Below are 14,720 nucleotides of genomic sequence, written 5' to 3' on the forward strand. Positions count from 1 at the left end.
GGCCCGCCGCCCGCCCCGCGGCGAGGGGAGCGGCGGGGGCGGCGCCGCGGCCGCCCGGGCCATCGCCGCCCCGCCGGGGCGCCGCGCCGCCGCCTCCCCCCTCTGGGCCGCAGTGGTGCAGCCCGAGGTTAGCGGAAGCGGCCGCTCGGCGCTGCCATGTTGAGCCGCCGCCGCCGCCGCCGCTTTGTTGTCGGCTCCATGTAGCTGCGGCCCGGGGGAGGGAGCGACGGGGGGACCGCCCGCCGCAGCCGCCGCCGCCGCCGCCCGGGGCCGCGCCGCCCCCGCCATGGAGGCCAACTGGACCGCGTTCCTCTTTCAGGTGAGGCCCCGCGGCGGCGGCGCTGCCCGCGCCCCCCCTCTCTCCCTCCCTCCCTCACGGCCGCGGCCCCGCCGGTCCCCGCCGGGCCGGGCTGTCACTCAGCGCGCCCGCCCGGCCCCCGCCCGCCCCCGGCCCGGCCCGGCCCGGCCCGACCCGGCCCGCCGGGCAGCGCCTCACCGGCCCCGCGGCTCCGCTTCTCGCTCCTTCCCTCCTGCACTTTCTCCCTCCGCCGCCGCCCCGCAGCGCGCTCCCTTCCCGCTTTCATTACAAACCACCGATATTCATATTTATATTTTATTTTTATTTTTTTCCCCCGCAAAACATGAGATCGCGCTTTTTTTTTTTTTTTTTTTTTGGTGTTTGCTTGTTTTTGTCTCTCCCTCCCCCCCGCCCAAAAAGAAAAACAACAACAGAAAAAAAGAAAAAAAAAAAGAACAAAAAGAAACCAACCCCGAGCTTCCACCGGGCTCCAACAAAACCCCGATGGAACAAACGCCGTGTCTGGGAGAATAAATTAATCCCTCTTTAAACAGCCTGACTCAGGGCCGGCTGACGAGGGAGCTTGTTTTCTTTTAAAATAGGACGCGAGCGGGCCGGATTTCTGTAAAAACTGGCGAAATCCTAACGGGAATGGGGAGGAATAGGGACGGTGGAGCGTGCAACCCCTCCCTTTGCCAACTGAGTCACAATTTTCCCCCTTTCTGTCGGTGAAAGACTGACTTAAAAACACCGCTGTTTATGTAATTCCGAGGAAAATCCAATGTACCAGAAAAAAAAAAAAATTCTTCGCCTGGCTTTTGTGAGCCTCGCGAGCCCTTTCGCACCAGATTGTTTTCTCCTGGTTTTTTTTTTTTTGCGCTGGAAAACATAAAATGTGTGATTGCAGCAGCAGCGGAAAAAAAAAAAAAAAAAAAAAGCGCCCAGCACATCACCTTTCTCAAGGTAAAATAATCCTCTTTGCACGTTCCCGGTGGCGGCCGCTCGCTCCTCACTGCCCTCCTCGGAATTAAACCCGAACCCAACCCGTGACACGAGTTTGAAAACCTGAGTTGAATGAATAAATCCGCCAAGAGCGAGCACCATTCCTTTAGGGAGGAAAAATCCGTCCCTTGCAAGTAGCGAGGGATGAGTCACTCGCTCGGGTTCCCTGCCTCGGAAAACACGCCGGGAATGTTCCGGGGAGCCGGGACCGGGAACGGGGCGCTGGGTTTTCCGCCTTTTGGTGATGGGTGCGGGTGATGCCATCGAGTTTGGCTGAGGTCTGGTGAATTATTTCTCACTCTAGTGGGCAGTTGTGATTCGCACGTAGGAAACTTCACGCTAAGAAGTTAATCTCCTTAGTTTAGGGCCATCTCCCTCCGAGCCGGGGCTGCTTTAGTGCCTTACTGCCTCCCAGCTGAGCGTTTTCCAGGGGAAATTTTTCCTGGGCTGGCAGGACTGTATTGCAGCAGGCTGAGAAATGCCAAGTAATGCTTTCAAGTACGTGTCCAGCTCCTCGCTGCTGGTCCGTGTTTTTTTGAAGGTGCTGAGTTTTGAAGTAGTGATGTCACGCGCTGATTTAGGAGTCAGCTTTGCTGCTTTTAATTAAGGAGTCAGCAGTTCACTTTCCGAACGTGCCACTCGGAAGCATCTTCATAAAACTGACGTGGAAATTTTCCTCTGATTTTTCCCCCCCCCCCTCTAAATAATAAAGCTTTCAGAGCTCATAATAAATGCTGGATATTGTTTCTTGAGTGGTTTTGTTAAAATCAATGATTTGGGGTGTGAGCATGCCAGCGCACCCAGCAGAAAGCACTGAGCTGGTGCTGATGTGACTTTCATTTTTTTTCTTTCCATTCTCACAGCAGCACATCAGCTCTGATCCAGCTGATTAGTTAAAACTAGTTAAAAAGCGTGGATTTAAAAGCCTCTCCCCAGTGTCAGTTAAATAACAAATGGAAGTGACTAAATATTCACACTCTTTCTTCCTGGAGGGAGTGTTAAACCAAGTGTGTGTTCCAGCTGGGACAGGATTCCTAAGGGACAGCTTAATACGTGGAATATAAAGTTGTATTTTTTAGCCAAATGTTTCTAGAGGAGGTTTCCACGTCTGAATTTTAGTCCTGTAGCAGTGGGCTGTGCACTGTAAATCGCTCCTTCCAAATAAAGTTGTTGGATTGTTTTTAGGTGGCATTTTGATGAATTGTATCCCTTTCTAAAGAAACAATCGTGCTACTGAATAAGCAGTTCTTGTTTGGATCTTCTCAGTCCCCAAAATGCATAGTTTGAAAGCCACTTTTAGGATGTGCTCGGGAAGCGAAAGTTGTATCTTTAATGTGAGGAGGACTCATCCATCAGATGGAGTATTCAAGATATGACTCATGCTAATTTGTTGCTCTCACATTAAGGCTGGAGCACAAAAATATTTTAGCCTCTGGCATTGGAAGTTCACAGTGCCACATCCTACACTCCGGGTCATGAATTGCAGAGCTTTTGGGTTACTGCCCCCCCAGGAGAGAAGAAATTAGTGACAGAACAAGGGGATTTTGCACAAGAGTCTGTCCCAGCCCATCAAAATATCTCCAAAATGTTGGCTTGACGTTAATGCTGGGTCAAATAAAACCGTGGTTGGAGCCTGCATAACTGCGCCTGCCAGAGGCGTGCAGCAGGTGCTGCTTCCCTTCTCCAACGGGGAGTTAAAAAAAAATGCTGCCTGCTCCTTTTTTAAAAGGCTTTAACAGCCCTTGGGAACTGAGGAACACGCTCGTGGCAGAGGGGCTGCGAGGAGCATGGTGCTGCGAATAATGCTGGCTCCCTGGGAACCAAGATAAACAGACTTATATAAGCAGCAGCTCCATGGCCTGTAGTGTGATGAATATACTTTGTTTTATGTCCACTGTCTCCATCGGATCTGTAGGAATAAGTGCATCATTACCTTGAAGTGCTGACGATTCTTTGAGGCTTAAAAATATCCATAAACTGCCTAAGTTTGAACCTTGTCCAAAGGATTTGGGCTCTCCATTATCCGATCTGCTAGCTCTGCCTTTGAAATTGTATCTCTGGAGCTATCATTAGGTGCTCTGCAGTGTCTTCTGGTGCAGTTTAACAACATTGTTTAAGGCTGATTTGAAGCTGTAAAACGTTTCAGAATTTTTTAAAGTTAAAATTCTGTTGAAGTGCACAACTTGCTCAGTATTGTGCTGTCGGTGTGTATCATGCAAACTCTTATTTTCATGCAATGCAGAAGTGTCAAAACCCTTTAAAAAACGTGGAAAATAAATAGTTGAAAATCTACAATTGCCACTGAAGTCAGGGAAAAGTTTACTGGAGCTGCTGGAGCTTGTGCCATGCCCTGATTTAGCAGCGTCGCCTCCAGGAGAGTTCTGGATCCAGCTCTTGGGCAGTCGCTCCCTGAGATAAAGCAGCCCCTTGGGCTGTTGTGTGAGGTGCTGCTGTGGCCAGGCAGGTGTGCTCACATCCAGCCTCCCTGCTGCATCCCAGGCTTCGGCACAGACGGATGTAAACAGCACATACAGATGGACAGCCTGGCCTGGCTCCTAGAGATTCCCACAAGTTTTGTCTCCTGTTAGTGTCCGGAGTCCAGGCTTTCTCCTGTCAACTGTTTTCCTGTCAGATAGGCTTGGAGTGTTTGGGAGCTTGTATTCCTTCCCACGTGGGTTAGTGTTGGTATCCACCCATGGCTTTTATCCAAAGATCACCACATCACGCTCCCAGAAAGTGAGATTGGAGTGAGGCAGGAGCTGTGCCACAGCAAGGGAGAGATGCTCTGGGGGGGCTCTAGTCCCTGCTGCGATCCAGAGAGGCAAAGCACCCAGGATACAACTAGGAAAAAGGCCCAAAGTGAGCTTCTGGAAATACTGGCTTGTCCAAAGAATGTGTTGAAATGGATTCCCATGGGAAGAGCATTAGCCTGAGTGTGCTTCATAGTACTGTTCACCCCAACAGATGTAAAAGTAGACAGGCTGGGGTCGTGCACTGGCACCATGTTTTATTCAGCACTCACAGCTTTAAGTCACGTTATTTTGTGTTCAAAACCATAGGAAAGGAATCCTGGAAGGCTGCAGTACTGATCTAATGGGAATGCAAGTTTCCCCAAACTCAGCTTCAGGCCTGGCACGCTGTGTTAATAACGAGCCTGATTTAAAACTGGTCTGATGAGACCGAGGCACATCTTGAATACAGATGCACTTAAACTGGCTTAAGGTGCTGGAGTGATTTATTTTAATGCTCCATTAGGCTGAATTGGTCTGTGTGGTTTCTAAACCACATTAAAATTGTATCTGCCAGGGTTTTGTCCCAGTCTGACTGGATGAGTTTTAATAACAGTGTTTCTGCCTTAGAATAACCACGCGTGGTGCAGCACAGCCCGTGGCAGGCAGGCTGCAGCTCAGCTGAGCGGTGCTGGCTGCGGTCCCCCCTTCCCTTCCCTGTAGCTTCTGCCACAGATCCTGTAGTTCGAAGTTAGTTGGTATTGGCTGCTTTCAAACAGCTTTCAGGGTTTATTCCCAACGCCCCCAAACCGTGTTCTCCAGCATCTGTGGATGTCTCCCAGCGTGTATCGATCAGCTTCTCTTCCCAGCACAAAGTAGCTGCTGACGAAGAGAAAAAGGCCGTGCCGCTATTCTTGTTAGTTCCAGACGCAGAGAGCACAGTGGTCAGTGGATAAATGCATCAGGAACCTGCTAAATATAGAGATGTGGCTTTAGACAGCTCCCCATTCCAGTTGCTTTGGTTTCAGTGCTGGCACAGGGGTATGAACACACTGTTTAAATAAGACGCCTTATCGCATCCTGGCTCTCTGTGGCTGCAGTTCAATTCTCAGTGTGCACTAAGCTCGGCTTAAAGGTGGGGCCTTATTTTGCAACTCCTGTCGGTACCTTCATCCTCTCCAGAGATAGTCCTGAGGTGCCATCTGATACGATCATTAGCAAATGAGTTATCTGTTATGTAAAGATGAAATGCTGTTACTGAAAGATCTGACAAGCACCCAGTTGTCTTCCATAAAAAGTTGCCCTCCAGAAACTTAATAATGCCTTGACTGTTGTGCTGTAACTACACTTACCACAGGATCTGCACAGCCGGGGCATTGACAGCACGAGCGGTTTATCTTGTCCAAAACCAGCATTATGTAACCTTCCCCTGTTGTTCCTTCCATGGCTTTTGGTCTAGAATGTGCTTCCCTGTCGTTTGTAAATGTTCTCACCGTGCCAGAGCGAGCACCCATCCAGAGAATTTAAGTGTGAATGTTTGGTTTTAGGCACACGAAGCCTCCCATCACCAACAGCAGGCAGCACAGAACAGTTTGTTGCCTCTCCTGAGCTCTGCTGTTGAGCCGCCCGATCAGAAGCCGATTCTGCCCTTACCAATAACGCAGAAACCTCAGCCTGCACCAGAAACATTAAAGGATGCTATTGTTGGGATTAAAAAGGAAAAACCTAAAACCTCCTTTGTGTGCACTTACTGCAGCAAAGCTTTCAGGGACAGCTACCATTTGAGGCGTCACGAGTCCTGCCACACAGGGATAAAGTTAGTGTCACGGCCAAAGAAAACTCCCACCACAATGGTGCCCCTTATCTCGACCATCGCTGGTGACAACAGCCGGAGCTCGCTGGTTTCGACTATCGCAGGCATCCTGTCCACAGTCACTACGTCTTCCTCTGCCACCAACCCCAGCAGCAGCGCCGGCGCCACGGCCATGGCGGTGACGCAGACCGTGAAGAAGCCCAGCAAGCCCGTGAAGAAGAACCACGCCTGCGAGATGTGTGGCAAGGCCTTCAGGGACGTGTACCACCTCAACCGGCACAAGCTGTCCCACTCCGACGAGAAACCCTTCGAATGCCCCATTTGCAATCAGCGCTTCAAGAGAAAGGATCGCATGACTTACCACGTGAGGTCTCACGAAGGTGGCATCACGAAACCCTACACCTGCGGGGTGTGTGGAAAAGGCTTCTCAAGGTACCATGTAGCAAATCCCAGGCATGCTCCGCTGGTGGCTTTTCACGAGCAGGAAGGGTTGAGCTATGGTAGCGAGGAGCTGGGAGAGCCAGGCTGCTGAGGAGATTGGTGACGGGATAAAGAGCCTTGTCTGCCTTTAGGGTGGGGGAGTCTCCGTCTGAGCAAGGTTAACGGTGGCCAGAAGCAGTCCCTTTTTTAGGACAGTGGTTTGAAATGGTTTCTCGATCTCATCCAGGTCCCATAAGATGTGTGTCTGTGTCACTGGGGGTGGGCACAGAGCTTCTTTACCAGCCTTTGCCATGGTCTGTGACCAAATGGGGCAAGGCAAGGAAACTGTCACCTGCTCTTACAGCAGGGTGGAGGGCACTTACAAAGCACGGGGGGAGCTTGCTCTGCTACCAGCTCTGTTTGTACCTGTGCTTGCAACAGAGAAAACTTCAACCTCTAGAGCTGTTGCGCTCTCACCTTTACACAAGGTGTGACCACATGTGCCATTTCCAGGTGTGTGAGGAGAACAGAGTTACGTTTGAAACCACAGGTTGGTTTGAAGCTGTGAGGTGTTACAGGTGAAGCCCCTGGCAGGATTTATCCAGGGGATGGGGGCTGCAGGGAGTGACCAGCACCGTGTCAGCACCGCTAGCTAAGGTGTCCCGACTCTGTTTGTAACAGTGTGCACTTTTCTCCTGTTCCTCTCTTTCTTGCAGGCCTGATCATTTAAGCTGTCACGTTAAACATGTTCACTCAACAGAGAGACCCTTCAAATGCCAAGTAAGGGCTAAAATGGTTTATTAAGAACAATACCTTATTGTGTCAGTAGTACTCAGGTGAATCTTTCCAGAACTGTATTTACTGCTGGACTTTTGAAAAGCAAGTTTAGGAGTAAAGCCACATCCGCCACCACGCCACAGTGCTGGAGTTCTGGAGGAACTTTAAAAAGATGCCATGCCTGCTTTTTTAGGAAGATTAGAGGCTTTTTGCTTTCTTGGAGAACAGCGTAGTTGTTCTGTTTTACCATATGCTTAACTTAGTAGTAGGATTGTAGCAGCATCCTCAGCTCAATGCTCATTTCTGGGGTAATGTGTGCAGTGTGTTTCTCAGCATGTTCAAATCAAATGTCTTTTTCAGCACATCTATTTAAAATGGGTGGGAATAGTTGATTCTGGATCTGTTATTTTGCTGGAAGGGGAAAGCAAGTTGTCATAAGTTAATGACTGAGTCTAGGAGAAATAATTTGATTGCCCTTGAACAATTAACTGTTTTGCTTGGAATATCCATGCTTATTCCAACCCATGTTTTAGTGACTCATCTTATTAAATAAAAGCCTTGGGTAAAAAGAACAGTGTTAGGAAAAGGTTTTGTTTCCTTGTTCTGGATGGGAACAGAAGTAATTGAGCAGGGAAGGTACCGAGTTCATATTTGTAGAGTAAAACTACATTAGAAACCAACTTTGCCTGTTGTAGGTGTATTTTATAAGCTCCCTCTTGCATTGGTGGGTAAGGCAACCCACTGTTTTAAGAAAGTTCAAGCAGTATAAAGTATGATTTTTATCCTGATTGTCTCAGAAGCTAATTCCATTCTCAGTCTCCACTGAGTAGTTTGATTTTTGTTTCTCTATAAATACGGATAAAACATCTCTGTTAGGACCCACAAGGTAGCACAGGCTCCCAGTGGGCCTGCAGGTGATGCTGTTCTGCTCTGTCTGCACCTCCAGTGTAACTTTGTCCTTCATCTAGACGTGCACTGCTGCCTTTGCCACCAAAGACAGACTGCGGACACACATGGTGCGCCATGAAGGAAAGGTATCGTGTAATATCTGTGGTAAACTTCTGAGTGCAGCATATATCACCAGCCACTTAAAGACACACGGGCAGAGCCAAAGTATCAACTGTAATACCTGTAAACAAGGCATCAATAAAAGTAGGTGAACGTTTTACAAACATTTCTAATAACAATGTGTTTGCGAAGGGAATTGCCTTTGATGACGTTAAAATTGAGCTACGTGTCTGTCAGTCTGGGTGGTCACACCTCTTAAAAGGAGATCTTTAGTAACAGAACCTGCTTCAGCTCGAGAATTGGCATGTGTGGAGTTGGTTTGCTGTGAGACTGTGCTGTTATCCCTTGGGAATTCCCTGCAGTTCATGACAGTGGCCCATCTCTTGAGGAAAAGTTCCCAAGTTTTCTCGCCTTTAAGTTCAGTGCTACTTCCTGAACTGTGCAGGTCTAGAAGTCCAACAGATAGCTTGGAGATTTTAGACTATTGATGAACTGCTAAGATCTGCCAGGTTTCAGGTCTGAAGCCTCATCCAAAGCTCATCAAAATCAGGAGAAAGTTTTCTCTGCTTTCTCTGAGCTTTGACCCTGGGGCTCAGTGTTTCCTCCCTCAGGCAGTAGCTGACAAGAAAAGGATTTAAATCCAGCCCTGATATATTTTGGGCATTAATGGCATCTGACTGGTGTTGTGCAGGTCAGATGAGATGTTTCTAATAGCTCCTTCTAGACTTAAATTCTGTGGAAGTGCTGCAGTCTGGACCTGGGAATGCCTAGCAAGCAAATGAAGACTTGACTTTCAAATTTTCCCTATTAAAATACCTGTAACTTAAGTTAACCCACATGGTTAGTAATATAAAAGGGGTTTTCAGAGGAATAAAGAGGCAGAAGTAAGGAATGTCTTTGGAAACTTTGTCCCTGAAGCCTTTTAAACTGTATTAATTTACGACATCTTTGCAGTTCCTGTTACTCCTGGATAATGTGAAGATACTGGGAATGTCTGAAATGCCTGATTGTTGAGCTTAGTAGGAAATTTGGATGTGAAGTATTTTTCAAGGTATAGGGTTACACCTCTGGCTTCCCAAGCCAGTTTGGTGGTGCTAAGCCAGTTCACATGAGGCATTTAGAGCAGTTGTTAGAAGTGAAAATGATGAGCTGTACTGTGGCCAGAGAGTAATGACAGGCTGTTCTGTGATGTAAACTGAAAATTTTAAGTCGTATTTGCAATAAAAAGTAAAAAGGCTTTTTTATTTTTCATTTTTAAGCTGGAGCTAAAGTTTAGAAGAAGTGGAATCAGTTTGAGTTCTCATTGGAGTCTTGCATTTCATTCTTCCTAAATACAAAGTAAATGACAAAACAAGTCCATTTTTGGCAGTTAAAGTAGATGTTCTTGACTTACATTTTGGTTTTTAGCTCTTGGAAAAGTAGTTGTATGAAGCACAGAATTAATGATATTGTTCTAAACCTCTCTGTGATTTTGTTCTTGGAATCCTTTTGAGATTCCTCATGCTCTTTGTAGAAGTTGCCTTTGTGATCTCAGCAGAAAACAGAGTAACTTTTCAAGGTGAATTTGTGTTCTTACTTGATTGGCATAGCATGCATGAGTGAAGAGACCAGCAACCAGAAACAGCAACAGCAGCAGCAACAGCAGCAGCAACAACAACAGCAGCAGCAGCAGCAGCAGCAGCAACAACAACAGCAGCAACAACAGCAGCAGCAGCAACAGCAGCAGCAGCAGCAACACGTAACAAGTTGGCCTGGGAAGCAGGTAGAGACCCTGAGATTGTGGGAAGAGGCCGTCAAAGCGAGGAAGAAAGGTAAAACAAACCAACGCTGACGCGGTGGGGCTTGTGAGACAGTGGAGTTTACAGTCATACAGGGAGTTTCAGGTGTCAGGAAGGATGTCTGACATGACAGTTTCATTCTTAGAAGTCATTGCTAAGAGAGAACAGGAGAAACAGGCCCCACATCAGGCTGTGTTAAATGCCCTGCTCATGACTTGCTCCCTTGGTGTCTGTGCCTGCCTGTGTGCTTAGAGCCCTCAGTTCCAGAGGGGAGCTTGTGTCTGCTCCGAGGCAGGAGTGTGGGCTTTGACTTGCATGTGGCTTTTAGCTGTGTTTGTGGTCATTTACCCTGTTCACTTGTACACACCCCCTCTGTCCTTGCATCAGCACCAGGATACACGTGTGTTCTTGCTGTGTCCCATTCATCTTGTCTCTCCCAACTTATTCCGTCTGCTCTACCATCATGTAACTGTCTTTGCATGAAGTTTTCTGCACCTCAGAGAATTTCTCTCTGTTCTTTTTTTTCATTACAAAATGAGGTAATCAGTGATCCTGTTTCTCATCGGTGCAGGCTCACAGCTTACCTCTACCTGTGCTGCTGTAATTGAAGTGGAATTGCTGTTGTTGGTCGTTGTGTCAGTTTGTAGAGAACAGACTGCTTCAGATTAGTGGGTTTAGGATACAGTAGTTTAAATTCTCCCATTGCTGCTGCTTATTTGTTTCACAACAGTTTGATTATTAATGTCCATCATGTGACTTCGTGGATTACATGTTTTATAAGTTCTTAATAACCACTGCTTACCGTTTTTCACTGGCTGTTTTGAGGAATGTTTTCGACTCACCTTATTTTTTCCTTTTCTCTCAACCTTCCTTTCAGTTCTTCAATCTGTTTTTGTTTTCTAGGTTCTTGTTTGTGTTTTAGGCTGCTTGCTTCTTTTCCCCTTGTGCCAGTAATTGAATTCTGTGATCAGACAGTACAGAAACAGCTTATTCATGTTAAAATTTAGTGATAACAGAAACATTACATATCATCAGGCCACTAAGTAGATAAAGCAAATTATGTTGGATTTAGAAAATGACTGAGAATTATTTTCTGCTTGTTCTTTCCTATGTCTTGTTTCCTTTTCCTTTCTTATTGAGAGTGTTGGATATGCTTTAACAAGAACAGTGGTTTGGGGCAGGATGGGGTTGAGGGAGGTGGGTGGGTAGCAGTGCTGTCACACTGGTGCTTTTAGCTTAAGGTAACTGGGGAAGGGGCATGGGTGGGCTATTTTTGGGTGTGCTTGAAGTTAGACCAGTCAGTGCCATGCCTGAGCTGCTCTTCCCATGCTGGCTGTCCTGTGCTAGTTCCACTCCTGGTGGCTTTACAACACTAGATGTTTTTTTTTTTAGTTGGTCTAGTACAATTTATTTTCACTTTTTTTTTTATTTTTACTCTTTCCCTTCCTCTCCACCCCTCCTAGCTATGGACTTTGAAGAACCAACAGTAACCCTTGAGTGGGGCTAATGTTGCTTTCAAAGTTACATTTGTGTTGCCCCAGAGGCCAAGTGGACTCTTTGCACACGCGGTGTAACCGAGCCTGGGGTCCTGCCCGCAGAGGCGGAACGGGCCCGGCTTAGTGCCGCTGCTGGGGATGTGTTTTCCCTGGTTTCTCTGGCAGCCAGCCCCTCCCCGTTCCCTGCTCCGGAGCCTCCCGGTGTGGGTAGCCGGCAGGTGGTGCTGATGGATGTGCAGAGATTCCCGTCCCCCCGCGCCCCCGCCGGCCCCGCGGCCCAGCCCCGGCCTCGCCCTTGCTCTGCACCTCAGTCCTGCTTGCTCAAACCCCCCAGACCCCCCAGACCTGCACGATGTGGAGCTGCAGCTCACGGGGAAGCTGAGGAGCTGATGGGGGCTCAGGGATGTGCTGCTGGGGTAGCCTTGAAGCAGAGGTACTGTGAGCAGTGGAGCAGTTTAGTAGCAATAATTAAAACTGAAATAAGCAGGTAGATATTGAAACGAGCTGTGCTTATCAGTCCCTAATAATGACTTTTTAAAACCTTCACAGAATGTCAGTTCACCTTTGAGAAGGCTATAGAGTACGTACCATTCGGTATGTACACTCTCTCCTCTATTTCTACTGTTCCTCTTGGGAGGATTTTTTTGATTGTACGATACTGTTTTTATGAACGTGGAAACCCTCTTGCTAAGACAACCTCACTTGGCTTCTCAGGAAAAAAACAATACTCATTTGAAATGACCTGCATGAGAGTTTGTGTTTCCTGTAGGCTGTAGAATGTTAACAGTTTTAACTTACTAATAATACCTAAAGAAAATTATTCCAGAATTTGTACCTGTTCTTGTTTGGTTTTTGGGTTCTTTGTTTTGTTTTGTTTTGTTTAAATCTTGTCCATGGTTTTTTTATGTGTTAAAAACTTTTTGTCTTTTTTATGTCTCATTTTTAGAAGCTGCTAACTTGTGCCAAACCTCCACTGCTGCTACTACGCCTGTGACTCTTACTACTCCATTCAATATAACGTCCTCTGTGGCTTCTGGGACTATCACAAACCCAGTCACAGTGGCAGCTGCAATGAGCATGAGAAGTCCAGTAAATGTATCAAGTGCAGTTAATATATCCAGTCCGATGAACTTAGGGCATCCTGTAACCATAACCAGTCCTCTGTCCATGACCTCTCCATTAACGCTCACCACCCCGGTGAACCTGCCCACCCCGGTGACCGCTCCAGTGAACATAGCGCACCCCGTCACCATCACGTCCCCCATGAACCTGCCCACCCCCATGACGCTGGCTGGCCCCCTCAACATAGCCATGAGACCAGTGGAGAGCATGCCTTTCCTGCCCCAGGCCTTGCCCACCTCTCCGCCCTGGTAAACAAGCTCTAAACAGTATTAAAAAGGATTAAAATGGAATCCTTACCAGCAGTTCTTTTTTGGGTTTTGTTTGGTTGGGGTTTTTTTTTTTGGTTTTGTTTTGTTTTTGTTTTGTTTTGTTCCGTTTGGTTTTTTGTTTTGTTTTGTTTTAGTTAATAATAAATTCAGACTAAGACACTGGGGCAACACCATCAGAGACCACAGTAGCATCTTCCCCTTGATTTGGCTCACATGGTTCAGGCTTGAGTTTCACTGGAGCACTTCATTTAAAGTAAGTTTTACCTTGTAGCTGACTGACGTTGAATTAGAGCAGATACTTATTTGCCACAGTTTAAATTAAAAAAAGGAAAAAAAACAAAAAAAAAAAGGTAATTAAAAAACAGTTTTATGTTTTATCCCCTCAAATTATAACTTAGAAAATTATTTTAATCTAAACACTAGCAAAGACCCCTCTGTATCTGTGACAGGGTGGATGGCTCATTTTAACCTGCCAGGCAAGTCCACTGTTTCTGAGCTAGTGTAGAACCTTTGTCTGTGTTGATGTTTCGTTTTTTTTTTTTTAATGAGTAAATGCATTACAATGTTGTCATTTTAAAAAAAATGCATTTTGGAGAAAAATATGCATTTTACCTTTGGGAATATGGTAATTTCAGGCAGCATTCCCTATGGGAAAGGTGATACCAGCTCTGATATGCAAAGCATATGATAACTTATCATTCTAACTTCAACATATAATAGGGATTGTGACCTGATATTTGGAGATGTAAATATTACCCAACATATTACCCTAAGGGAATAGAGCATTGTAGTCAACATTTTTTTAAAAAAACTTATTGTTTGATGAGAAACAGCCATGGCTGACAGAAGAGGAGTCGAAATGTATGTAAACATGGTCTCTGAACAGTCAGACCCCCATGGGACTCTTACCTAGGAGCAAAAGGAGTGCTTGGAAACTTAAGGAAAATTGCTTTAAGCTGGAAGATTCTGGAGGCCCTGGGTGTGATTTTTATGCCCTCTGCCTCCCAATCAGAGCCTGCTGGTGTTTCAGCAGGGGACAGACGTGTTAGTTGTTCACTAGAAGTTTTGTCTTATATTAAATTGTATACAGTTTTTATTCTAACCACTAACTAGGTAGGATGCCCCTCCAGGACAAGCAGAGAGCGTCTTTTAATTTCTCCCCTATTTCTTAATCAAGTGTTGTGCAAATCTGTTCAACTTTGTAAATATTTGCAAACATCATCATTTTTACGTTATTCTTCTATTGTGTTAACACATTTCTATCAATTTGTGGGAGTTCTGGGGTGCTGAGCTGTCCAGCCCAGAGCTGCTCATAAATGGTCACACATGTTTAAGCTACATGTGCTTTTTTTCTTAACCTGTTTATCTGTACATAAAGTAGAAAGCAAAGTCTAGGGAAACAGATATACTTTTTAGACTATCATGTCACATATTCACATTTTTAAAACTTTGTTTAAAAAAAAAAAACAAACCACCCTAAACCCAACCTCTACATTAAATAAAAAAAAAAAAAAGAGGAAAAAAAAAAAAAGAAATTACAGTTGAGATGTTTTTATCTTAATGAAGTGGAGAGCTCTGGAGATGAGCGTGTGCATTTTCACAGAGTGCTAGCAGGACTGCCCAGTCTCACGGGACTGCTTCCGTTCCTCGCGGCCGCGTCCGTGCGAGCAGGGAGTGCCAGGCTGCTGGCTCAGGTGACAGGTATCTGTATCCTTACGTGAAACTGTTCTAGGGGCTTGGACTACATAGTAAAACAAAAACAAAAAAAAATAATAGAGCTTAGTGTAAAATAATTTTATAAATGATCTTTTGTACTTTAGGACATCAAATTGTACAACTTTTGTATATATAAAAGCTTAGGAACTTTCTGTTTAGCAGAAAGGAAACACATTCCTACACTTTTAATGTATATGTTTGTTATAATGTCCATGTAAACATATGCCCTATGTTTGTGCCTTTTAATTAGTTTGTCTCAATAAACAAAAATGTAGAGAAGAATATGTAGCTA

General features: G+C 46.0%; 2 protein-coding genes across 5 annotated transcripts in view; one reads left to right on the forward strand and one right to left on the reverse strand.

The window, feature by feature from the left end:
• Positions 1–14,710, forward strand: VEZF1 (vascular endothelial zinc finger 1). 2 transcript variants are annotated; one of them, XM_063402902.1, is made up of 7 exons: positions 3–319; positions 5,577–6,274; positions 6,979–7,042; positions 8,008–8,191; positions 9,637–9,858; positions 11,871–11,915; positions 12,268–14,710. In XM_063402902.1, the coding sequence occupies exons 1-7, from the start codon at positions 287–289 to the stop codon at positions 12,693–12,695; spliced, it is 1,674 nt and encodes a 557-aa protein (XP_063258972.1). In that variant the 5' UTR covers positions 3–286; the 3' UTR covers positions 12,696–14,710. The 2 variants fall into 2 exon arrangements, with proteins under 2 accessions (XP_063258973.1, XP_063258972.1); XM_063402903.1 differs by lacking the exon at positions 11,871–11,915 and having other exon boundaries at positions 1–319.
• Positions 13,238–14,720, reverse strand: part of LOC134553354 (basic proline-rich protein-like) — a 9,594-nt gene continuing 8,111 nt past the window's right edge. For all 3 annotated transcript variants that reach the window (XR_010081076.1, XR_010081075.1, XM_063402904.1), the window contains exon 3: positions 13,238–14,453. Coding sequence is in view for 1 of the 3 variants with exons in the window: in XM_063402904.1 (XP_063258974.1) it covers positions 14,320–14,453 (134 nt within the window). In the remaining 2 variants the exon portion in view is untranslated. The remainder of the gene's footprint in view (positions 14,454–14,720) is intronic.

The sequence above is a fragment of the Prinia subflava genome, chromosome 8 (genome assembly GCF_021018805.1).
Source record: "Prinia subflava isolate CZ2003 ecotype Zambia chromosome 8, Cam_Psub_1.2, whole genome shotgun sequence".
Taxonomy (NCBI): Eukaryota; Metazoa; Chordata; class Aves; order Passeriformes; family Cisticolidae; genus Prinia; species Prinia subflava.

Coding starts and splice junctions, on each gene's coding strand:
- VEZF1 (XM_063402902.1), top strand. CDS start 287: ATGGAGGCCAACTGGACCGCGTTCCTCTTTCAG. Junction 320..5,576: donor GGACCGCGTTCCTCTTTCAG/GTGAGGCCCCGC, acceptor GTTTGGTTTTAG/GCACACGAAGCCTCCCATCA. Junction 6,275..6,978: donor TGTGGAAAAGGCTTCTCAAG/GTACCATGTAGC, acceptor TCTTTCTTGCAG/GCCTGATCATTTAAGCTGTC.